This window comes from Pollachius pollachius, assembly GCF_949987615.1.
Source record: "Pollachius pollachius genome assembly, chromosome: 11".
Taxonomy (NCBI): domain Eukaryota; kingdom Metazoa; phylum Chordata; class Actinopteri; order Gadiformes; family Gadidae; genus Pollachius; species Pollachius pollachius.
Window position 1 is genome coordinate 3,519,712 of NC_136944.1, and position 19,729 is coordinate 3,539,440.

The following is a 19,729-nucleotide window of genomic DNA, read 5'->3' on the forward strand; positions in this document are numbered from 1 at the left end:
TATATGTCTAGATCTATCTAAACGTTACCGTTTGAAACCCATTGCACGTTGGCGGTCCAATCAGGACGTCGAGTACAACGGTAGACCAGTAGTATTAAAAACAATAATGTTGACTCAAGTTATTATACCGATAGCGTCACGTATTGTTTACAGGTTTAAAAATCAGATTAGTTCATAATACAAGTTAAACTGAAACATATGACCATCCCAAATAAGAACCAAAAAATTCAAATAAGGCCTTCAAAATAAAACATCTTTATTGGTACACCCAATATCTTACTCAACAGACGCCATCCAAGCTTACACTGGTGGGACACTTATACTCAAAGGACAATTCCATTAACTCTCAGAACTATTTGTTAAAATTACTACATTGAATGAGGTAAATATTACAAAATGAAGCAAAAATTACAAGCAATAAAAAATAACAAGCTTTTCAGAGGCCTAATGTGTAGTTTAAGAAAAATATCAATCTGAAATCTGTCAATCAAAAACTCAGTAGTCCAAAACTAAGTGGTCAAGGTGGTCCTTCTCGGTTTCACCCCAGAACTAAAACGAACCCCGTCCTAAACCAACTGAAGAACTCAGATTGGAAACTGAAAGCATTTTTTTATAATGAAACACAGGGGAGGAATGGAGGGATTTATACAAAGAAAGAATAACATAGGAGGAGCCAAACACAGGAGCAGGGAACCAGAGACCACGCCCATCGACGCCATCGACGCTAGAGTCCTCAGGAGTCTGAAGTCTGTTCAGACTTCCTCACCACGGGCGACGGCATCTCCACACGACACAATGCACCGTCTGCCATTACATCTCGTTCTTCGGAAAAGGCTGGAAGAGGAGGGTGATGAGGAGGAGGGTGATGTAGAGGAGGAGGAGGATGCTGCTGAACCGGGGGGGGGGGGGGGTCGGAGTCTATCTGTACTGGTAGTTCATACTGGGGTCGCCCCGCCCGTAGCCAGCTGGGTTGTGGTACTGGGACTGCTGGTTCCCGGCGCCCTGTGTGGCGTAGCTGGACTGGTCGTTGTATCCTGGGGGCGAGAGAGTCAGGGTTTGAGGAGAACGGCTCTTATTGTATGTTATGTATAACACTTAAAAACAGTAACATAGCATGGTGTAGCATCTTATCCTAGCTATCTCTGTTGTATAAAGGGATGGGTTAACCTAGCGATTGTTAGTGCTTGGCACTTGGTTCTATGAACATCCTTACTGCACAGACTAGGGATGGCGAAAATGTAAAATATTCTTGACCGACCACCGAGCCTCATTAACCGGTTGACCGATCAGATTAAAATGTGCTATTTGAAATAACAGCCATTTCGAGCCGCGCCAGCTGCCTGCTTTTTCGAAACTCAGCTTATCTCTCTCCCGTTCTGCCTCCGACTCACACACAGACACACTCCGAGTGAGAGGCAGTGGCTCTAACTGCGGCACGACCTGTGTTTGAATTGAAACACAAGGCATGCTTACTGCAAGTTGACCGTGTGTAGAGAGCGGGCTCGAACACCCACAATGGTCTGAGATGGCGCGGAGCTGGTTGAGACCCTGCGCGGGATTCACCAGGGGCCAATCCGAAGAGGGCAGCGTTAGGAGCTCATTTGAAACATTGCCGCAGCTCATTTAAGAAAATGACAGCTCTGAAAAAGCCATTTTCTCGCTATGGCTAACTGTAGTCTTATAGCATTTAGTCTACTGTCTTTAATAATTTAGAGATCATATTCTCCGCCACTCGCATGCGGGAATAATTAAGACTTGAGGAGAAATTAAACAGTGAGCTAGAGACGCGGTGTCCGTCCAACTTCCAATAAGTCACCTCATCTGATCATCTTTTTGTGTGAAGTGAGACCAACACACTCCACAGTCCACACTGACCCCAATTTTTTTTTAACCGACAAGCGACAAGATTGATCGGTTAACGTTGATACGGTCAAACGGTCATCGGTTAACATCCCTAGTACAGACAGCGATATATTCTTGGTTCTCTTTTTTCTGACAAATGGACTTATTGCAAGTGGCTTTGGATAAAAGCATCTGCTGAACGCCCTGAATGTAAATGTCACATCTCCAAGAACAAAGCCTGCCTCTTTCCCTCTGAGAACATTTCTTAATAACATGTGGAACAGCCAAGCTTAAATTGTGAGTTGAACTCTCGTTAACCACCAGGTGGGACGTTTAAAGCATCTAAAAATGGATCTGGTGGATCCGACCCCAACCTCTGTGAGGTTAGGGTCGGGGAGGGGTCATAAACAGGGCTGTACAAATAAAGTTTAATTGAATCACACCTGCTGCAGAAACAGACACACGTTCAAGGCTCTCCCTCCGACCTGCTCACCTTCGTAGCCGTAGTCTTGGTTACCAGCCACGCCCCCGCCGGTCACCTGACTGGGGTAGGCGGTGCTGTAGGGGTACCCCCCCGCCCCGCCCTGCGGCTGGGCGAAGTTCTTCTTGCCCGTCCCGTAGCCCTGGCTGTACTGGCTGTAGACCCCGGGCCCCGCTGGGACCCCTGGGGGGTGCACCCCCGGGGGGCCCCCTCCGCCGAGGGACCCCGGGAAGTGGGCCTTTGCCCCCGGGTGCATGGGGGCCTTCTTGTTGGGGGGCTTGGGGCCGGGGGAGACAGCTGCGTAGGCGGGGTCGTTCTGGTAGTAGGAGCCGTAGGAGGGGCCCCCCAAGGGGCCCGGGGCCGGGCCGGCGGGGGCATTGGTCGGGGGGGCGCCTGACGGGACGCCTGGGGGCCCGGCTCCGCCGTTGGAGTTGTAGTAGTCTGGGTGGGGGGGGGGGGGGGGCAGGACAGCGGACGGGTTAAGAGGGGGACAGCAGAACTAAACACATTCAGTTCTATGTGTGAGAAACTGGGCTAGGGGGCGTGATCACATGGCAGCCATCTTGGATCCAAGCACTAGCCGGGTGGGCGAAATTAATATGGGAAACGGCATTCATTTCCCCCACCAGGCTAGAGCTTGGAACCAAGATGGCCGGCTGGTGCTTGGATCCAAGATGGCAGGCGAGTGCTTGGAACCAAGATGGCCGGCCGGCTAGTGCTTGGAATCAAGATGTCCGGCTAGCGCTCAAACCAAGATGGCCAGCCGGCTACTGCTTGGAATCAAGATGGCCGGCTAGCGCTCAAACCAAGATGGCCACCAGGTGACTACAGCAAATTTAATGTTTGAATTCGTTTCCGCATGCAGAGACCGCAATCAACTCACACTACAGTGGGAAAAAATCAACACGTTTATTTAGAAAATCAAAGCAAAGCAGCGTAAAACAAGCGGGGAACATCAACACCGCTCAACTTTAATCACAGTAATACAGTCTGATTCTCTGTTCAGAGGAGTCACGTCTTGGGCCGTCACACACAGTTGCTACAGCAGTCTGTAGTCTAAGGACTACAATGTCTGTCATCATGCATACAGCAGCGAGCTGATGTTACAGAAACAGCCGTTTATAAAGTACCTAGCTTTGTTTATTATCATCATCATCATGGGTTAAAGAGGCATTCACCAGGGAATCAAACCGTTGAGTTTGAGTCATTTCTGCCACCAGAACTTCATGAAGATGGGAATGGACACGAGCTTGAGTCTGATGTTGGTGTTCAACCTGCGGTCCAAGAGCCACTTGGAGGTCAGATGACGACCTTCTAGGGTCCATGTTGAGGAACGGCTACATGAAAGCTCTCCAGCTTTGTAAAATGTTCAATGGGAACCCAGTTGTTTATGCGTTGAATTTATGATTTAAATATCTTTGCTGTTCTCACACATTTGAGAGTTACATGTTTTGGCTGCTGTCCCCCAGTTTGGCTTCTCCCTCTTTCGGTTGTGAAAGGCGGTTCCAACACGGCGGTTTCCTGTTCATGAGGCCAAAGGAAGGCTCTAGTTCAGACGTAAGGTAGGTGATCTATGACAAGACGCGATCCAGACGTCCAGATCCAGACGTAAACGCTATGAGCGAGCGAACGTCCCTCTGAGGCGATGGGAGGAGCCAACATTTCCTCGAGGCGGTGGACTGGAGGTGAGCTTGAGTTGAGAAGACGACGCCACTGGAAGAACTAGTTTGTGACCACGGTCGGTTATCGGACTACTTGATATGAATGGTTTAATACTGGGGGGAGGGGGGGGTCTAGGTAGCAAACTCGCTGTAGCCATAGCAGTCTGAGACAAAGTCACCTACAGAGTGAGACAGGGCAGAGAAGGCAGAAATGTCAGAATTAGATTGGGTCTTGGTGGCCGATTATTCAGGTTGTTTTTAGATTTCTCTGCTACGTCGGTCACTGGGTCAGAGCCTGCAGAGCCGGGGGTCTGAGACTGCTAGGCTGGGGGGGGGGGGGGCAGGGCCGAACGGACAGGAGAACCAGGCCTGGGGCTCAAAGCAGAGAAATGTAAAACCATCCCAGTGAGAGCGTCCTCCGTCGGTTTGAGATGCATGGGGGCGCTCCAGCTACAGTCAACATCACACCGAGCTCTGCCATTCCCTTGTGGTCTGCCAGCAGTACCATCGCAGCATGTAGCCTCACACCTGAGACCAACACCTTGCTACAGTCCTCAGTGCAGGCAGCGACTTGGTCTAGTCAATAGACTTAAGCGTTCGCTCTACAGCCAGACCTGGCTGTTGGACCATCTATCAGCGATCAGGTCGTGGGCACCCTGATTGTATTTAGTAACGATACACATAATATATGCCATTTGGTGGACACCTTGACTTATATTAAGCAACAGTACTCATAATATGCTCTTTGGTGGACACCATTGACCTTGTGTCTTAGAATACAGCAGGCGCATGCATTGGTGCCTTGTCTCAGACTGATTAATATCTAATACTCACTGTATCCGGAGACGCCGTTGTTTCCATAGCCGTACGTCCCGAAGCCACCTGAGAAGGAGAGGCCATATTAAAACATTATTACGCACACATTATTACACACACACACACACACAGGTCTCTGATTGAGGGCAGTGAAACGTTGTCTCCTCTCACCTCCTTGGGAGTAGCCTCCTCCATTGTTGAAGCCCCTCCCCCTTCCTCGGCCCCGCCCCGCTCTGCCACGCCCCCTGGGCGTGGCCGTGTCAGCCCCCGAGGCCCCGCCCATCATCCCGAAGCCCGCCGTGTTCTGAGGGAGAGAGAGAGACAGAGAGTCAACCATGGGGAGGTCTTGGTTCCCAGAGTCGAGACCACCGACTGAGGGGACCCCACCAGAAAGGGGTCATTGGTGGGATGGGGGACCTACCCGGGGCTGCCCGGCCACCGGCCCCTTCTTCTTCTTAGCGGCCTCGCTGGCGGCGCCCTCGGGGAACAGCCGCTCCAGGGCGTCCAGGGCGGCGTAGGCCTTGGCAACCTTCTTGTTGGAGCCGGTCCCCCTGAACTTCTGCCCGTCGATCTCCACCTCCATCACGAAGCGCTTGTCGTGGGAGCCGCCCGTCTCCGAGATCAGTTCGTAGCGCAAGCCGCGTCGCTTCTCGTTCAGCTCCATCACCGGGTTCTTCCCATGCTTGGTGAGGATGGGGCCCTGGTGACGGGCTCCCTGAGGGGGGGGGGTTAGTGCTCGGTCAGAGAAACTAGACCGTATGTATACGTGCATATTCATTGATATTCTATACATTTAATATTGTAATTAAATAACTATGTAATCTCTGATTATTGCTGACTGTCTTTAATGTAATGCAGTTAATGAGTGTACCACAACCTAAACATATTAATGATGTTCTGATTCTTGTAAACTCTACAGCTTCTTTAACTGCATCAGTCTGATAGGAGGGGAAAAACTGTCCATCCTAGACGATAGACTAAATCAAACTTTTTTTATACAGCGCCTTTCATGCAAAATTGCAACACAAGGTGCTTAACAATACATTCAAAATAAATAAATAAATCTAATGGATTAATAGAACGCTGAGCTAAATGGGTGTGCTTTAAGGTTTCCTTTAAAGGTGTTCAAAGATGGAGGCCCCCTCCCCGTGTGACTGAGTGTCCGCCCTACCTCAGGAGCGTCCGTGGCGTCTGCTGCGGGCACGGCTCCTGAGCCAGCGGGGCCCCCAGCGGGCGTGGGGGCCTCCACGGGGACCAGCACCGGCTTGGGCTCAACGGCGGCCAGCAGCACGGGGGCCGGGGCCTCGGGCGGGGGCTTGGCCGCGGGCTCCGTCTTCAGGTCCACCCCCGTGGGGAGACCCATGAACTGCAGCACCTGGAGCGGGGGGGGGGGATCACCAGTTACATTTACATTCAGCAGCCGCTTTTTCCCAAAGCGACTTACATATGTACATTTGTCAGAAGAAAGAGAAACAACAATATATCTCTGTCTCACTAGCAATCACTAGGTTAACCCATTCCGTATACAACAAAGATAGATAGGGTGAGATGCTACACAATGCTAAGTAATATTGTTTAGGACGTACAACATACAATAAGTTAGAGGAAGGTGGAGGGGTAAGGTGGGAGGCTATGCAGAGTTTAGGTGAACTCTGAACACCAGAGAGAAGGCTCTTTATGAGTATAACGACGTCCTCAACCCAAGCATCTAGCCGTCGCCGTTCTGATAACACCTACGAAGCGCTTTCTCCGCATTTCAAGAAACAAAGAAGTTCAACACACAAAAGCGGCCCGCTCAGCGAGACAAGGCTGATCCTCGGCCTCAGCAGAGGTGCATGATGGGAGGCGGACCCACCTTGACGGCGACGTGCAGCTTGGCGGTGCGCTTGGAGGGGCCGGACGCCTCGAAGGCACGTCCGTCCACCTCCACGCTCATGGTGAACACGGGCACGTGCACCGGGCCCGTCTGGGACAGCAGCCGGTACTGCAGCCCTGGCTTCAGCTGGTTCAGACGCATCAGGGCGTTCATGGTCTGGGGGGGGTCTGCCTTGTCCTCAGGGGCCGCTGGGGGGGGGGGGGGGGGGGTAGAGATCAGTTGGTACGGCCCTGAGAGAGGAGCCGTCGAGGTCTGCTGTTCAGACACGAGGAGACGGCTTTGGGAGTGCGTACTGTTCTCCATTGGTCCAAATATCAGTCAATGTTTCCACAATCTAGCCGTGAAAATGTTCATATAATGAAATGTATAATGTAACGTCCGATATCCAGAGTTCATGATGCAGATTATACATAATGATCACAATTCAAAGTATCTAAATATAAGGCAGTAACTTCTCCACTGTAGTGTTTGAGTGTTACAGGGCTCCCTGTTAACACCCTTCAGTTCAGTCTCACTCAGCGAGGGACGGGAGGGCTGGTATCGGCAGGAGCCCGGGGCGACCATCAGCCAATAGGAAGCCATGCCTGCAGTACCAGGTTTATCCCAGAGAGGAGGTCATACAGTTCCAAGTGCTGCTTTATTCAGACCCACATTATGCAGGGGCTTCCCCTATACCACACTATGCTCTCAAACCCCTTCAGGTGAACCAATGTTTTCAGACCTGCCCTGGAGGACCTACTCTTCTTCTGCAGCTTCTTCTTCTTCTTGTTGGGGCTCTTGTCCTCTGCTCCCTCCTCCTCCTCCATCGGCCGCTTCATGGGCGGAGCGTAGGTGGTGCTGGGCGGGATTTGGACTGGAGACAGACAGACAGACAGACAGACAGACAGACAGACAGACAGACAGACAGACAGACAGACAGACAGACAGACAGACAGACAGACAGACAGACAGACAGACAGACAGACAGACAGACAGACAGACAGACAGACAGACAGACAGACAGACAGACAGACAGACAGACAGACAGACAGACAGACAGACAGACAGACAGACAGACAGACAGACAGACAGACAGACAGACAGACAGACAGACAGACAGACAGACAGACAGACAGACAGACAGACAGACAGACAGACAGACAGACAGACAGACAGACAGACAGACAGACAGACAGACAGACAGACAGACAGACAGACAGACAGACAGACAGACAGACAGACAGACAGACAGACAGACAGACAGACAGACAGACAGACAGACAGACAGACAGACAGACAGACAGACAGACAGACAGACAGACAGACAGACAGACAGACAGACAGACAGACAGACAGACAGACAGACCAGGGAGAAAAAGTTAATTTACAATGTGGATTTAGACATTAAGACCAAACCAACATTTACAACAATAGATATTGATATTTTTGTTTAACAGTTACCAATGTTCCACTTCTAACCACCAACCACACAGACGTACCTGTATAGTCGATGGGGGTCTCAGTTCTTGGTTTCTTGGGCATCTTGGAGGGCAGGGGGTCCATCCCCAGAACCTTGTGGATCTGACCGAAGGCCGCCAGCCTCAAGGCGTGCTGACGATAGAAGATAGAGACCCAACATTTAGCGCCAAGAAAGCAGAGCAAGATGAGGTGAGAGCGACCAAAGGTCTGGCTCAGGACCGCTGTGTGCTTGTGGAGCACGGCAGCGTGCGTGAGGGAACATTTGAACGGTTACGTCTTCTCCTTCACTGAAGGGCACTGCTGCTTCAGGTACAGAGTTGAACAGATTTTAACTTTAAGGAGCATTACATTTTATAATAATAATTATTATATTCTGCTCAGCACAGTATTTGAAGAAATCAATGGGGGCGTTTTTAAAAAAGCGGTTCTGTGTGACCGGCCGTTAAGTAGGAAGAGGTCCAAATTGTCTCCTCCAGGTGTTTGAGGATATGGGTTCAACCCATGGGCTGCTCTGGGGGCAGCAGAGCAGCGTGTGATGTCTCTTCCTGACGGCTCACCTGTGCGCTCTGTGTGATGTCTTCTCTCTGCTGCATGTCCAGGTGGCCGATGGCGTCGGTCAGCTCCTTCTCACACGGGTCACAGATCCCTGCGCCGTCTGACACACACACACACACACACACACACACACACACACACACACACACACACACCAACATCTCAAACTTCAACGATAAGATATACTCTAAGATATACTTGACACTTGAGGTGTCAATCAACTGAAGTACATAAAGTGTTATAACAGGCTCGTCAAGGAGACGAGGACAGGTGAGAGGGGTAGGTACTAGTGTTCTCCACCTGCGTGATGCATACCCGACATGAGGATGCCAGAAGCCAGGCATTCTAGAACCCTGCGCAATGCCTCGCCTGCTCCCATTGGTCGGTTCCCGGTGCCAATCGCCTTCTCACACAGCAGCTCCAGAGGCTGGGGGAAAGAGCAGACAGACACAGCGGTTAGACAGGGGTGGACAGCGGTAAGCCTTTAGCACAGTGGTGCTCAATCGGGGGTACACGTAAAGGGGGGTACCACTTTGGACGAATGCAGGGGTTGCTAAAAGAAAAAGAAAAACTTTTATTTCAGTTCACCCTTAGCAAGTTTCAATTCTGAAAGCCAGACAATAAGGAATTTCAGAAAAGTGGTTGAAATGTAAACGTGTTTCTTCTAACCCTGTAGACTGACCCCAGCCCAGCAGACTCACCCAGCCCTGACCCTGTAGGACTGACCCCAGCCCAGCAGACTCACCCAGCCCTGTAGGACTGACCCCAGCCCAGTAGACTCACCCAGCCCTGTAGGACTGACCCCAGCCCAGCAGACTCACCCAGCCCTGTAGGACTGACCCCAGCCCAGCAGACTCACCCAGCCCTGCAGAGGCTCCCAGGTGGGCACACGGGAGCAGAGGTCCCTCAGGATGCGGATGACGATGACGCAGGAGCGCAGCCCGTTGGCGCGGGCCTGGGGACACAGCGGGGGGGGGGGGGGGGGGGGGGGGGGGACACGCCTTAGACCTCGAAGCACCGCCAGCTAACACAACAGAGGACCTAACAAGAAGAAGGAGGTAACCGAGCCGCACCACACACATACAGTACTAACTGAGCTGGGGGCGTGCTTTATCCAGCAGGCAGAGCCTGTGGAGGTGTTTCTACGAGAGGTAACGGCATTTAAATGGCCGGTCGTTCTGGCTGGCAGGAAGGAGGGGGGTTTTGGGCTGAGGGCCTTGACTGGTCACAAAGAACGGGCGGAGTAACGATACTTTTACAGCATGCAGTGCTACACCGGACCGGAGAGAGATGCTGTTGTAGAGTATTCTACTGCTCCATAAAGGACGGTGGCATCAAAGTCCCTTGTGATTGGCTTAGGGTTGATTCATCAGTAGAACATGACATCTGGTTTGATCACTGCTAGTGACAGCGCTACACGTGGAGCAGTACCCTATAGAGACAGCGGAGGATGTGAGGCTACATACTTACATACAGGCCCCAGGGACCGACCAGGGTTTCAGTTTAGTTTAAGAGACAGAAAGGTACGGAACAATAAAGCTAAACATCAACATGACCAGCAAACAGTGATCATCTTCTTTTTTCCTCTACAACAGAATGGTGGGGTGGAACCGGGTCTATGTCTAACACAAAGTGAACTGATCACACACAGAATATTACTTTAGTAATCGTAATATTACGTTAATATTGCATCAAGATGGGTGTGTCTCCCTTTCTGATCGTCTATCTTAATTAAACTGTCCTGCTGGGCTATGACCCTCAGAGTACTGCTTCAACAGGTGCTGTGAAAGAATGGTAGACTGCAGAACAAAAGACCTGGACCTCGTTCCTGACCCCCCCACTGGGCCCGGGGACCCCCACACTTTTCCGCAAACTGTGAGGGGATACAGAGTCCGTAGGCTGCGATTTTTTCACACACGTTTGCGGCAGTACTTGATTATATTATGAGATAGTAGGGCTGGGCGATTAATCGAACTTTGATCCCGATTTCGAGTTTAGCGCCAAACAATCACAAAATTAGCATAATAAGAGTATTTCGATTTAAAAAATATATATATGATAAATAATAAATATATTTATTTTAATTTTATGTTTTATAGAAAGGGCAGAACAGCTGGATACATAGCTTTATATTATTTTAGATTGGAACATTTTCTTTGTGACCATTTTGTGTATTTTTTTAAAGGCAAATTTCAAAGTTCTCAGTTACAAAGTTTTTTTTGGGAGAGACATACTAAATAAATACATGTTTTTAAACTAAAAAAGAATCGTTTGAATGATTGTGATTTCAATATTGACCAAATTAATTGTGATTATTGTTTTTTCCATAATCGAGCAGCCCTAAGAGATAGCCCAGCTTGATGGTTCTCCTTTAGGAGGCACAGTCATTTAATACAAGGCTCCTGTAAGGGTAGGGGAGCGGTTCTCCAATAGAACCTGTGATTAGGTGACAGTTCAAAGAGGTGCTGCCAGAGACATATCACGGGTGAAGCCAAAATCTCCACAAAAATACTGTATCCGAGGGATGCAGAAAGTATGCTTGGTGGCACCCAGTATGAACTACATCTAATAACAGACGGTATCGGGAGCTCAGTAGCCCAACGGGGGCCGTGTAAAATGAAGAGACCGCCCCTTTAAGAAGCAGTCAGGAAGCGATACACCTGATCATTTAACCCTTTTTCATTTAACACCACAGTGCAATGCGACCTACTCAGCAAAGCAGCACTACGATAGGAGGAGAAACAAGAAGAGAAGAGAGACAGGAGGAGAGACAGAGGGGGAGAGACGAGAGAGAGAGAGAGAGACAGCAACAAGGTGTGACAACCCCCTAGTTAAACGGACACCAAAGACACACAGCAGACTGAAACACAAAGGAGAACAGGAGTCTCCGCTCTACGTTCCTCTGCTTCTTCACTTTAATCTTATCTTGAGACAAATAAAGACAAAATGCAAACCTGGAACCACTTGGCGTGGCGGAGGGACGCCAAGGCGGTTAGGCATTTCTGCCTGTCCAGAGCATCCGCTGGGTCGGGGACAGAGAGCGACTCTAGTGGTGGTGGATAAGAAGACAAGGTACAGTTTGACCAAGGGGAGTTCTGTCAGACGGCCAGGGGGGGCCGGCGGGGTGACTCTCGGCCAGGCCGGGTAAAGGGGAGGGGGGCTCCCCTCCACGCGCTCCCACCCTCCCTGGGGCACCGCGCCGGGCCCTGGGCCCACTACACCACAACCCACGCGGACGCTAGGTGTGGTGCTGTTAGGGGTGGGTTGCGGCGGCATGTAGCTAGTGTCGTGACTTAAGGTGTCAGCTTAAACGGTGTGTGTGTGTAGGAGGAGAGGGAAGAGGTTCCGCCAGTTGTAACATCAACCCCATCGCTAGACGCCTCTGACTCCTCCTCACTTTAAACTATGGACTGAATGTGTGTGCGCTAGTGGTAACTCCATGGTGGAGGCTGTTGCTAGGCGACGGGCGCCCCAGTGCCCGCGTGATCGGGAGGTGTGTCTGAGAGCGCGGCCGGGCGAGCGCGGAGGCGGAGCCCCGCCCCCCCCTTGACCCCGCGGCTGGCGGCGGCGTTCCGCGCCGAGCCCCTTCCGAGACAGAGAGCGACCAGTTGGTCAAAGGTCCAGCGTCCCTACAGACGGACAAACTAGAAGGCTTGACAGAGAGAGAGAGAGAACGGGAACCACAGCAGCATCAGGACGCACATAAGGAGCATCATCAGTACGACCGGTCCACACTGCAGCAAGACTGACTGGGAGGGGGGGGAGGGGCGGGGGCCTGGGGGTAAGGAGCTAGGGGCCCCCACCGAGCGGGCCAATCACTGGGGGCTGCTGGAGCCAACAGGAGCCAATCAGGGCGGTGGACTGACAGGCCAGCAGCTCTCTCTGCTCTAGTGTCACTAGCCCCTAGCGGTTTGATACCAGGGGGTTCAGATCCATGTTAGTTTACGTGAGGTCATGGCCTCTCGCTCAAGGCTGCAGTCAGAGGTCGAACCCAGAGCCTTTCGGCTGGGAGTCGGCCCCCGGCCGGCTGTGTGGAGCCCCGTTTCCCGTGGTCCTCATCTGTAACCCCACACCCGTCCCTGCAGGGGGACAGGGCTGACGAGACCACCCTAAGGGCCAGGGCCCCCCCCCCCCCCCCCCCCCAAGGGCAAGGGAACCGGACCCCGCGACACGCAACTCATTTTTGCTGCAATGCGAACCGTTCGTCAGGAATATGAATCATAACACATGCAAACAACGTGGTTTCTTTTGTTTTGTTTCGTTCCATCTCAGTAAGCCTTCTTATCGTTGGGGGGGAGGGGCTTTAAAACCTGTACACAGACCTGTCACTCATCACAAGCGCTACCTCTCCCTATACTGTATATTGGGCCATCAAAAATGTAGAGTTACATCGTATGGAACTACAAGGGTGTCTAGAGGGCTGTAACCATGGCAGCATAGGTCAAAGTTCACTTAACACTTCTTCTGTGCCCTAGCTAGCTCCATTGAAGGCCCAATAAACAATATCTGTCCCACTGGTAGGCCAGTCTGTCTGCCTGACTCCCTGTCTGTCTACCCGTTGGTCTCCTTGTATGGTGGAGGGGCCGCTGGTCGCTATGGCGGTTGCTAGGGGAGCACGAGAAGGGGGCGGGGCCTGTCCCGCAGCCTTACCTCCCTCCTCCACCTTCACCTCCACCTCCTTCACGGCCGCGTCCCCCTTCTCCACCTTCTCGCGCACCAGCGGCGAGGTGAGGTTGACCGTCATGCTGAGGGGCGGAGCCTTGGTGTTCTGGATCACGATGCTGGCCTCCGGGAGGTTCTGGGTCACCATGTAGGCGTCCTCCGTCACGGCCTAACAGAGAGCAGAGACAGGGAGAGGTTTGGTCTGATGTCCTCATGAAGCAGCTTCAGGTCAGGGCGTGATGGGGGACACTAGAGTGGGTTCACAAGGAGCAGGGGGGCTACACTGAAATACACTTTCATCCAAAGCGACTTACAATAAATAAATTTGTCAAAATAAAGGAGAAACAACAAAACATCTCTCGGTATAGGAAGGATGTTCATATAACCACTACTGTGACTCAAGTTCCCGATGAGGATCCAGATTGGATCAAGACCTGATCGGTTGTGATCAAATCACATTCTCCATTATGTTCCGTCACACCACTCGCTTTAAAGTGATCACTCCTTTGCTGATAGCTGCGTACACGGGACCAGGAACTAGTATTCCAACCCTAAACAAGACCTCTGAACCTGAGCCATCAGCCTGGCAGAAGACCCTCTAGCCCTACTTACGTCTACACAAGTAACTTCTGACACCGCGCCTCTGCACAATGATTTATTTGTGGCCGTCTGCCAGAGTTTCAACGTTGATGGCCACATATTGATTTTCTAGATTGTATTTACTATGGCAAGCATTAAAAATATTTCACTGTAGAGCGCTGCTGAGCTCACTGATCTGGCTGAGCCTCTCCTTTCCCTCGTCGCTCTCTCTTCTCCCTACCTCATGTCGTCTAACAGCATATCCACTCCCTGCACACTGAATCAAACATGCTACTGCACGGCGATAGGCTGGTAGCCAAATACCTGAACAGAATCGATGCCAAGTTCAGGACTGTAACCGTCATCTCCCCCTCCCAACACCTCTCCCAAAGCTGAGGCGTTCTAGTTTCCTCTGATCTGATGTCTGTCTGTGATCTCAACAACACTGTCTCTATCAGAAACGCTTGAAATAAGTTATTTGCGACCAAGTAGAGCTGGTCTCTCACCCTGACCCCCGCCCCCCCCAGTAGAGTCTCTCACCCTTTGCCCCCCCCCTCTCACCCTGAGCTGTGTAGTCAAGTTGTCGGCGACCTTCCCCAGCAGGCGGGCGGTGGGCTTGTCCTTGCAGAGCAGTACCAGCTCCAGGTGGAGGTCGCCCTTCAGCAGCAGCCCCTTGGCCACCAACCCCACCCTCATCACGCCCCGAAGGCTGCGCGTCACCAGGTCCCGGGGATCACTGGGGCTGGAGGTGGGGGGGACTGTTAGAACACATCCTCCATACAACAGTCAAATACAACTTCATTCCATGCTTTGTAAAGCCGTGATTGAACGGAGTGAACGGTTAAGGGGTCTGTAAAGGTATAAAGCAACACTGTCATCTCCCTCACAGAAACTGCAGACATTGAGGGATTCGAACCCGGTGCCTTACGCCTGGAACACCCCAACCTACACTATTCTCTCCCTTTGTAAGCGATTTATTGCTAGACGGACACTAAATATGAATATGAATAATGGCAGGCATTTCTAAGAACGTCCCACGTGCCTTATGTAGAGCCGCTTGTGTCGAGGTGTTCAATGTTGACCATCATGACAGTACTTCAGCGAGGGCCGCAATGCACAACCAGAATCTAACATCCATCAATAATTCAAAATATCAAAAAGCCTCTATCTGTTGGCCTCTTGAGGTCACCTAGGGCTGGTCTGCCTCCCCCTCAGCTCTCCATCCTCAAAGTTTTCTGATTACAGTTTAATGCATTTTTCCCAATTCACCAGCTCTCGTTTTGAAGGCCGAACAGACAATTTGACTGGAACTACCTAGCAGGTGTCCATACAGTGGGGCAAAAAAGTATTTGGTCAGCCACCAATTGTGCAAGTTCTCCCACTTAAAAAGACGAGAGAGGCCTGTAATTTTCATCATAGGTAAACCTCAGCTATGAGAGACAAAATGAAAAAAAAAAATCCAGAAAATCACATTGTCTGATTTTTTAAGAATTTATTTGCAAATGATGGTGGAAAATAAGTATTTGGTCACCTACAAACCAGCAAGATTTCTGGCTGTCACAGACCTGTAACTTCTTCTTTAAGAGGCTCTTCTGTCCTCCACTTGTTACCTGTATTAATGGCACCTGTTTGAACTCCTTATCAGTATAAAAGACACCTGTCCACAACCTCAAACAGTCACACTCCAAACTCCACTATGGCCAAGACCAAAGAGCTGTCAAAGGACACCAGAAACACAATTGTAGACCTGCACCAGGCTGGGAAGTCTGAATCTGCAATAGGTAAGCAGCTTGGTGTGAAGAAATCAACTGTGGGAGCAATTATTAGGAAATGGAATACATAAAAGACCACTGATAATCTCCCTCGATCTGGGGCTCCACGCAAGATCTCACCCTGTGGGGTCAAAATGATCACAAGAACGGTGAACAAAAATCCCAGAACCACACGGGGGGACCTAGTGAATGACCTCCAGAGAGCTGGGACCAAAGTAACAAAGGCTACCATCACTAACACACTACGCCGCCAGGGACTCAAATCCTGCAGTGCCAGACGTGTCCCCCTGCTAAAGCCAGTGCATGTCCGGGCCCGTTTTAAGTTTGCTAGAGAGCATTTGGATGATCCAGAACAGGATTGGGAGAATGTCATATGGTCAGATGAAACCAAAATATAACTTTTTTGGTAAAAACTCAACTCGTCGTGTTTGGAGGAGAAAGAATGCTGAGTTGCATCCAAAGAACACCATACCTACAGTGAAGCATGGGGGTGGAAACATCATGCTTTGGGGCTGTTTTTCTGCCAAGGGACCAGGACGTCTGATCCGTGTGACGGAAAGAATGAATGGGGCCATGTATCGTGAGATTTTGAGTGAAAACCTCCTTCCATCAGCAAGGGCACTGAAGATGAAACGTGGCTGGGTCTTTCAGCATGACAATGACCCCAAACACAGGGGTCAGATCTCAACCCCATAGAAAATCTTTGGAGGGAGTTGAAAGTCTGTGTTGCCCAGCGAAGGCCCAAAAACATCACTTCTCTAGAGGAGATCTGCATGGAGGAATGGGCCAAAATACCAGCAGCAGTGTGTGAAAACCTTGTAAAGACTTACAGAAAACGTTTGACCTCTGTCATTGCCAACAAAGGGCATGTAACAGCGTATTGAGATGACCTTTTGTTATTGACCAAATACTATGTGATTTTCTAGATTTTTTTTTTTCATTTTGTCTCTCATAGCTGAGGTATACCTATGATGAAAATTACAGGCCTCTCATCTTTTTAAGTGGGAGAACTTGCACAATTGGTGGCTGACTAAATACTTTTTTGCCCCACTGTATATCAGGGGTTAGCCTAATTGAATTAGTTTAAAAAGAGAAAACATTTTGACTAAAAGGTGACTAAAATGTAAGGACTTTTGGGCGACTAAAACTAGACTAAAACTACAAAGGAAAACAATGACTAAAATGTGACTAAAACGAGTAAGCATTTTCGTCTCAATACTTAGCCTAAGACTAAATCTAAATTAGCTGACAAAATTAACACTGAACCCCCCCCACCCCCCCTCACCTCTCTTTCTCTGCCTCGGGGAGGTCGGGGGCGGGCTTGGGCTCGCCCTTCTCCTGCTCGTCCAGCCAATCGGAGACGGCCTTGAGGGCGCGCTCGGTGTGGGACACCATGTTCTGCACGCCCTCCAGCTCCTCCTGCGTGGGGTAGATGGCCGAGTGCTTGGCCATCACGTGCCGGTCGTCGTTCATGAAGATGCGCATGGAGCGGTGCCGCATGGGAGGAGGCTGAGGCACAGGGGTCGTCATGGTTACACGTAGTTAGTAATATCACCGGGAGGAGAGGGCACAGAGGTCGTCATGGTTACACGTAGTTAGTAACATTGCCGGGAGGAGAAGGCACATGGGGGTTGTCATGGTTACAAATGGGTCTTCATGGTTACACTAAGGTAGTTGTAGTAGTGCCAGGAGGAGAATTCAGAGGGTAGTCATGGTTACACCAAGTTAGTAGTAGTAGTGCCAGGAGATGTCAGAGGGGGTTACAGATGGGGGGGGGGGGGGTCATCAAGGTTACATTGCGTTAGTGGTATCAAAAGTAGACGTTTTGTTGTGATGGGCCGGCAGCCAATCCGAAAAGATTGTTTGGTGAATTAAATTGGATTTCTCTTTGACGGTGCCAATACTTCTCAAACTTTGGTAGCTGTAAATGATGATAAAAAGCATTGAATAGAGCACAAAGTTACCATAGCTGCTGTTGTGTGTTGGGCAGAGGTCAGCAGCGTCGGGGCTGGGGGCAGAGAATCCAGGCTGTGCACTTTACCTACGGAGGAACCAAAACACATGAGGCTCAGTGAAGGACTCTGGTTTAACACAAAGGAACCAGACGACAATAACAGACCCTTTGAGGAGCAGCTGGCAGCTCCAGACAGACAACCAGAGCTACCCTAACCAATCAATACCATTGATTATCGTGTTCACCATGTCAATCATTACCTTGACCAATCCCATTAGATTGATTGGTTGATGGGATTAGGCCTCACTTGGCAGTTCCACAACGGAACGAGTCCCTGATCAGGGCAGACTTCTGATTTTCTCCTACGATGCTTTGACCCAAATGTCTACTGCTCACAACTAACTAATGTTAATGTACTAGCCCAATACCTATCTTTGCTACGACGACAGTACTGCCTACCATGCCTTTTGTTGCATGCTGTATCCTCCCACATTTTGTCAGTGAGCACCATGCGGTTAAATGCCTGAAGCCTTGAGCTGTTTTGTGCCGGTACTGTGCACTAAGAATACAGTTGAAATGACAACATTAACCACGGACACAGAGCTCCCTGCAACCTTGGTCGGGACCTGAAACATCTGTTAAACAGAGCAGAAGAAACACACACACTTCTGTTGGTACCTCCTCCCTGCATGTTGTCCAAAACCCTCCTAGTCCCCTTCTGCAACTGGTCTTCAAAGTTCAAACTAATGAAGTGTTTCGACCACAAACACGGCCCCTTTGAAAGCAGTTATACCCTGACCCGTCCAGCATCGTACAGAGCAGCGCTCAGATTCTGAGGGGTTACTGGGTTTGATTTCCACTGTGTCTATCCCCACATCACGACTGAATGCTTTGGGATGAAAATCCACCACATGTCTTATTTAAGTAGGAGGAAACCTGAAGATTGCGCACTGGAATAGAGTGGTAGATGGCACTACTGGAAGGGTTCGGGCATTCCTATTTTCATATCTGCAGTTTCAGTGATCAGGTCATTCAACTGTTCTGGGCTGCACAGCTCAGAAGGTCAGCTGTGTCGTGAGCGGCTCACTGACCACCCATAATTGACCACCCACCCATAATGAACCACCCACCGGCCACATAACACGGCGAGAGGAGGCTGCGGATGAAGCAGAGAGATATTTGGACCACAACAACACAACCTTGGTTTTCCACTAGCTGTGGACGTCTTGTTTATTACATAATCTGCGGTTCTCTTTCGGTCTGCAACCTGTTGAAAAGACGTGCAGGGCGACAGTGCCCGACCTCCCCGCCCGCTGAGGCATGTTAATAATAACTATAGTCCAGTGCTTCATCACCAGGTGGTTCTCAGCAGTGGAGGACCAGCGGCTCGGGGATCATTTTAACCCAGACGCCATTTTAGCACCGCTTCACCCCGCGGGTCGCCGAACCACTCGACCAGCTCCCTGCCGAAATAATCGATCATGCTCAACGATGATTGATCAGGCAGATACTGCTCGTCTCAAAGAAAAGGGACATCATCGAAACCGATCGATAAAAACACGCGCGTCACACGCGCACCTCGCGCCGCGCAGCTAGCGATAGCGCCGAGCTAGCCGCTGCACGAACAAAAGGCACGAACAAAGGCACATGTAGCCGAATAAAGCGGTGAATTAACGCCAACCGACGGATTACGGTGATAATTCATCGAAATGTGCCACGCAGTGTGTTTTGGGGTAATCTATCTACGGCGTTTGGGACTTACCGGTGTATGCGTTTTCTTGGCCAACGGAGGGTGTGCGTCCAGTACCAGCCTCCGGTCTGTCTGAGGGCACCACGGGAACGCCCCTAATGGCCCAGCCTGGCAGCTGATTGGACGAGAGGCCGAACAGGTTTATGATTGGACCCAACGGTGGTCGCGATTTATAACACAGTCCGCGAGGGACGAGGCAGATTTAGGAGATGAGGAGACGAGTGTACCCCAATTCTGTGTGTGTGTGTGTGTGTGTGTGTGTGTGTGTGTGTGTGTGTGTGTGTGTGTGTGTGTGTGTGTGTGTGTGTGTGTGTGTGTGTGTG

At 50.6% G+C, this 19,729-nt stretch overlaps 1 protein-coding gene across 3 annotated transcripts; it reads right to left on the reverse strand.

Moving 5' to 3' along the window:
• Positions 1-236: 236 nt before the first annotated feature.
• Positions 237-19,462, reverse strand: ilf3b (interleukin enhancer binding factor 3b). Of its 3 annotated transcripts, none has more exons than XM_079746457.1 (18): positions 19,419-19,462; positions 17,667-17,743; positions 16,988-17,211; positions 14,492-14,672; positions 13,340-13,520; positions 11,644-11,735; positions 9,549-9,644; positions 9,005-9,116; positions 8,692-8,789; positions 8,155-8,266; positions 7,416-7,529; positions 6,656-6,864; positions 5,972-6,175; positions 5,222-5,515; positions 4,972-5,104; positions 4,819-4,866; positions 2,336-2,764; positions 237-1,034 (listed from the first exon to the last, which is right to left on the reverse strand). In XM_079746457.1, exons 2-18 carry the CDS (start codon positions 17,667-17,669, stop codon positions 919-921), a joined length of 2,646 nt encoding a protein of 881 aa, XP_079602583.1. In that variant the 5' UTR covers positions 17,670-17,743; positions 19,419-19,462; the 3' UTR covers positions 237-918. The 3 variants fall into 3 exon arrangements, with proteins under 3 accessions (XP_079602583.1, XP_079602582.1, XP_079602584.1); XM_079746456.1 differs by having other exon boundaries at positions 8,990-9,116; XM_079746458.1 differs by lacking the exons at positions 237-1,034; positions 2,336-2,764 and adding an exon at positions 3,219-4,163 and having other exon boundaries at positions 8,990-9,116.
• Positions 19,463-19,729: the final 267 nt, after the last annotated feature.

Coding starts and splice junctions, on each gene's coding strand:
- ilf3b (XM_079746456.1), bottom strand. Junction 8,790..8,989: donor GTCGGGTATGCATCACGCAG/GTGGAGAACACT, acceptor TGTGTGTGTCAG/ACGGCGCAGGGATCTGTGAC. Junction 5,516..5,971: donor ACGCCACGGACGCTCCTGAG/GTAGGGCGGACA, acceptor CCCCCCCCTCAG/GGAGCCCGTCACCAGGGCCC.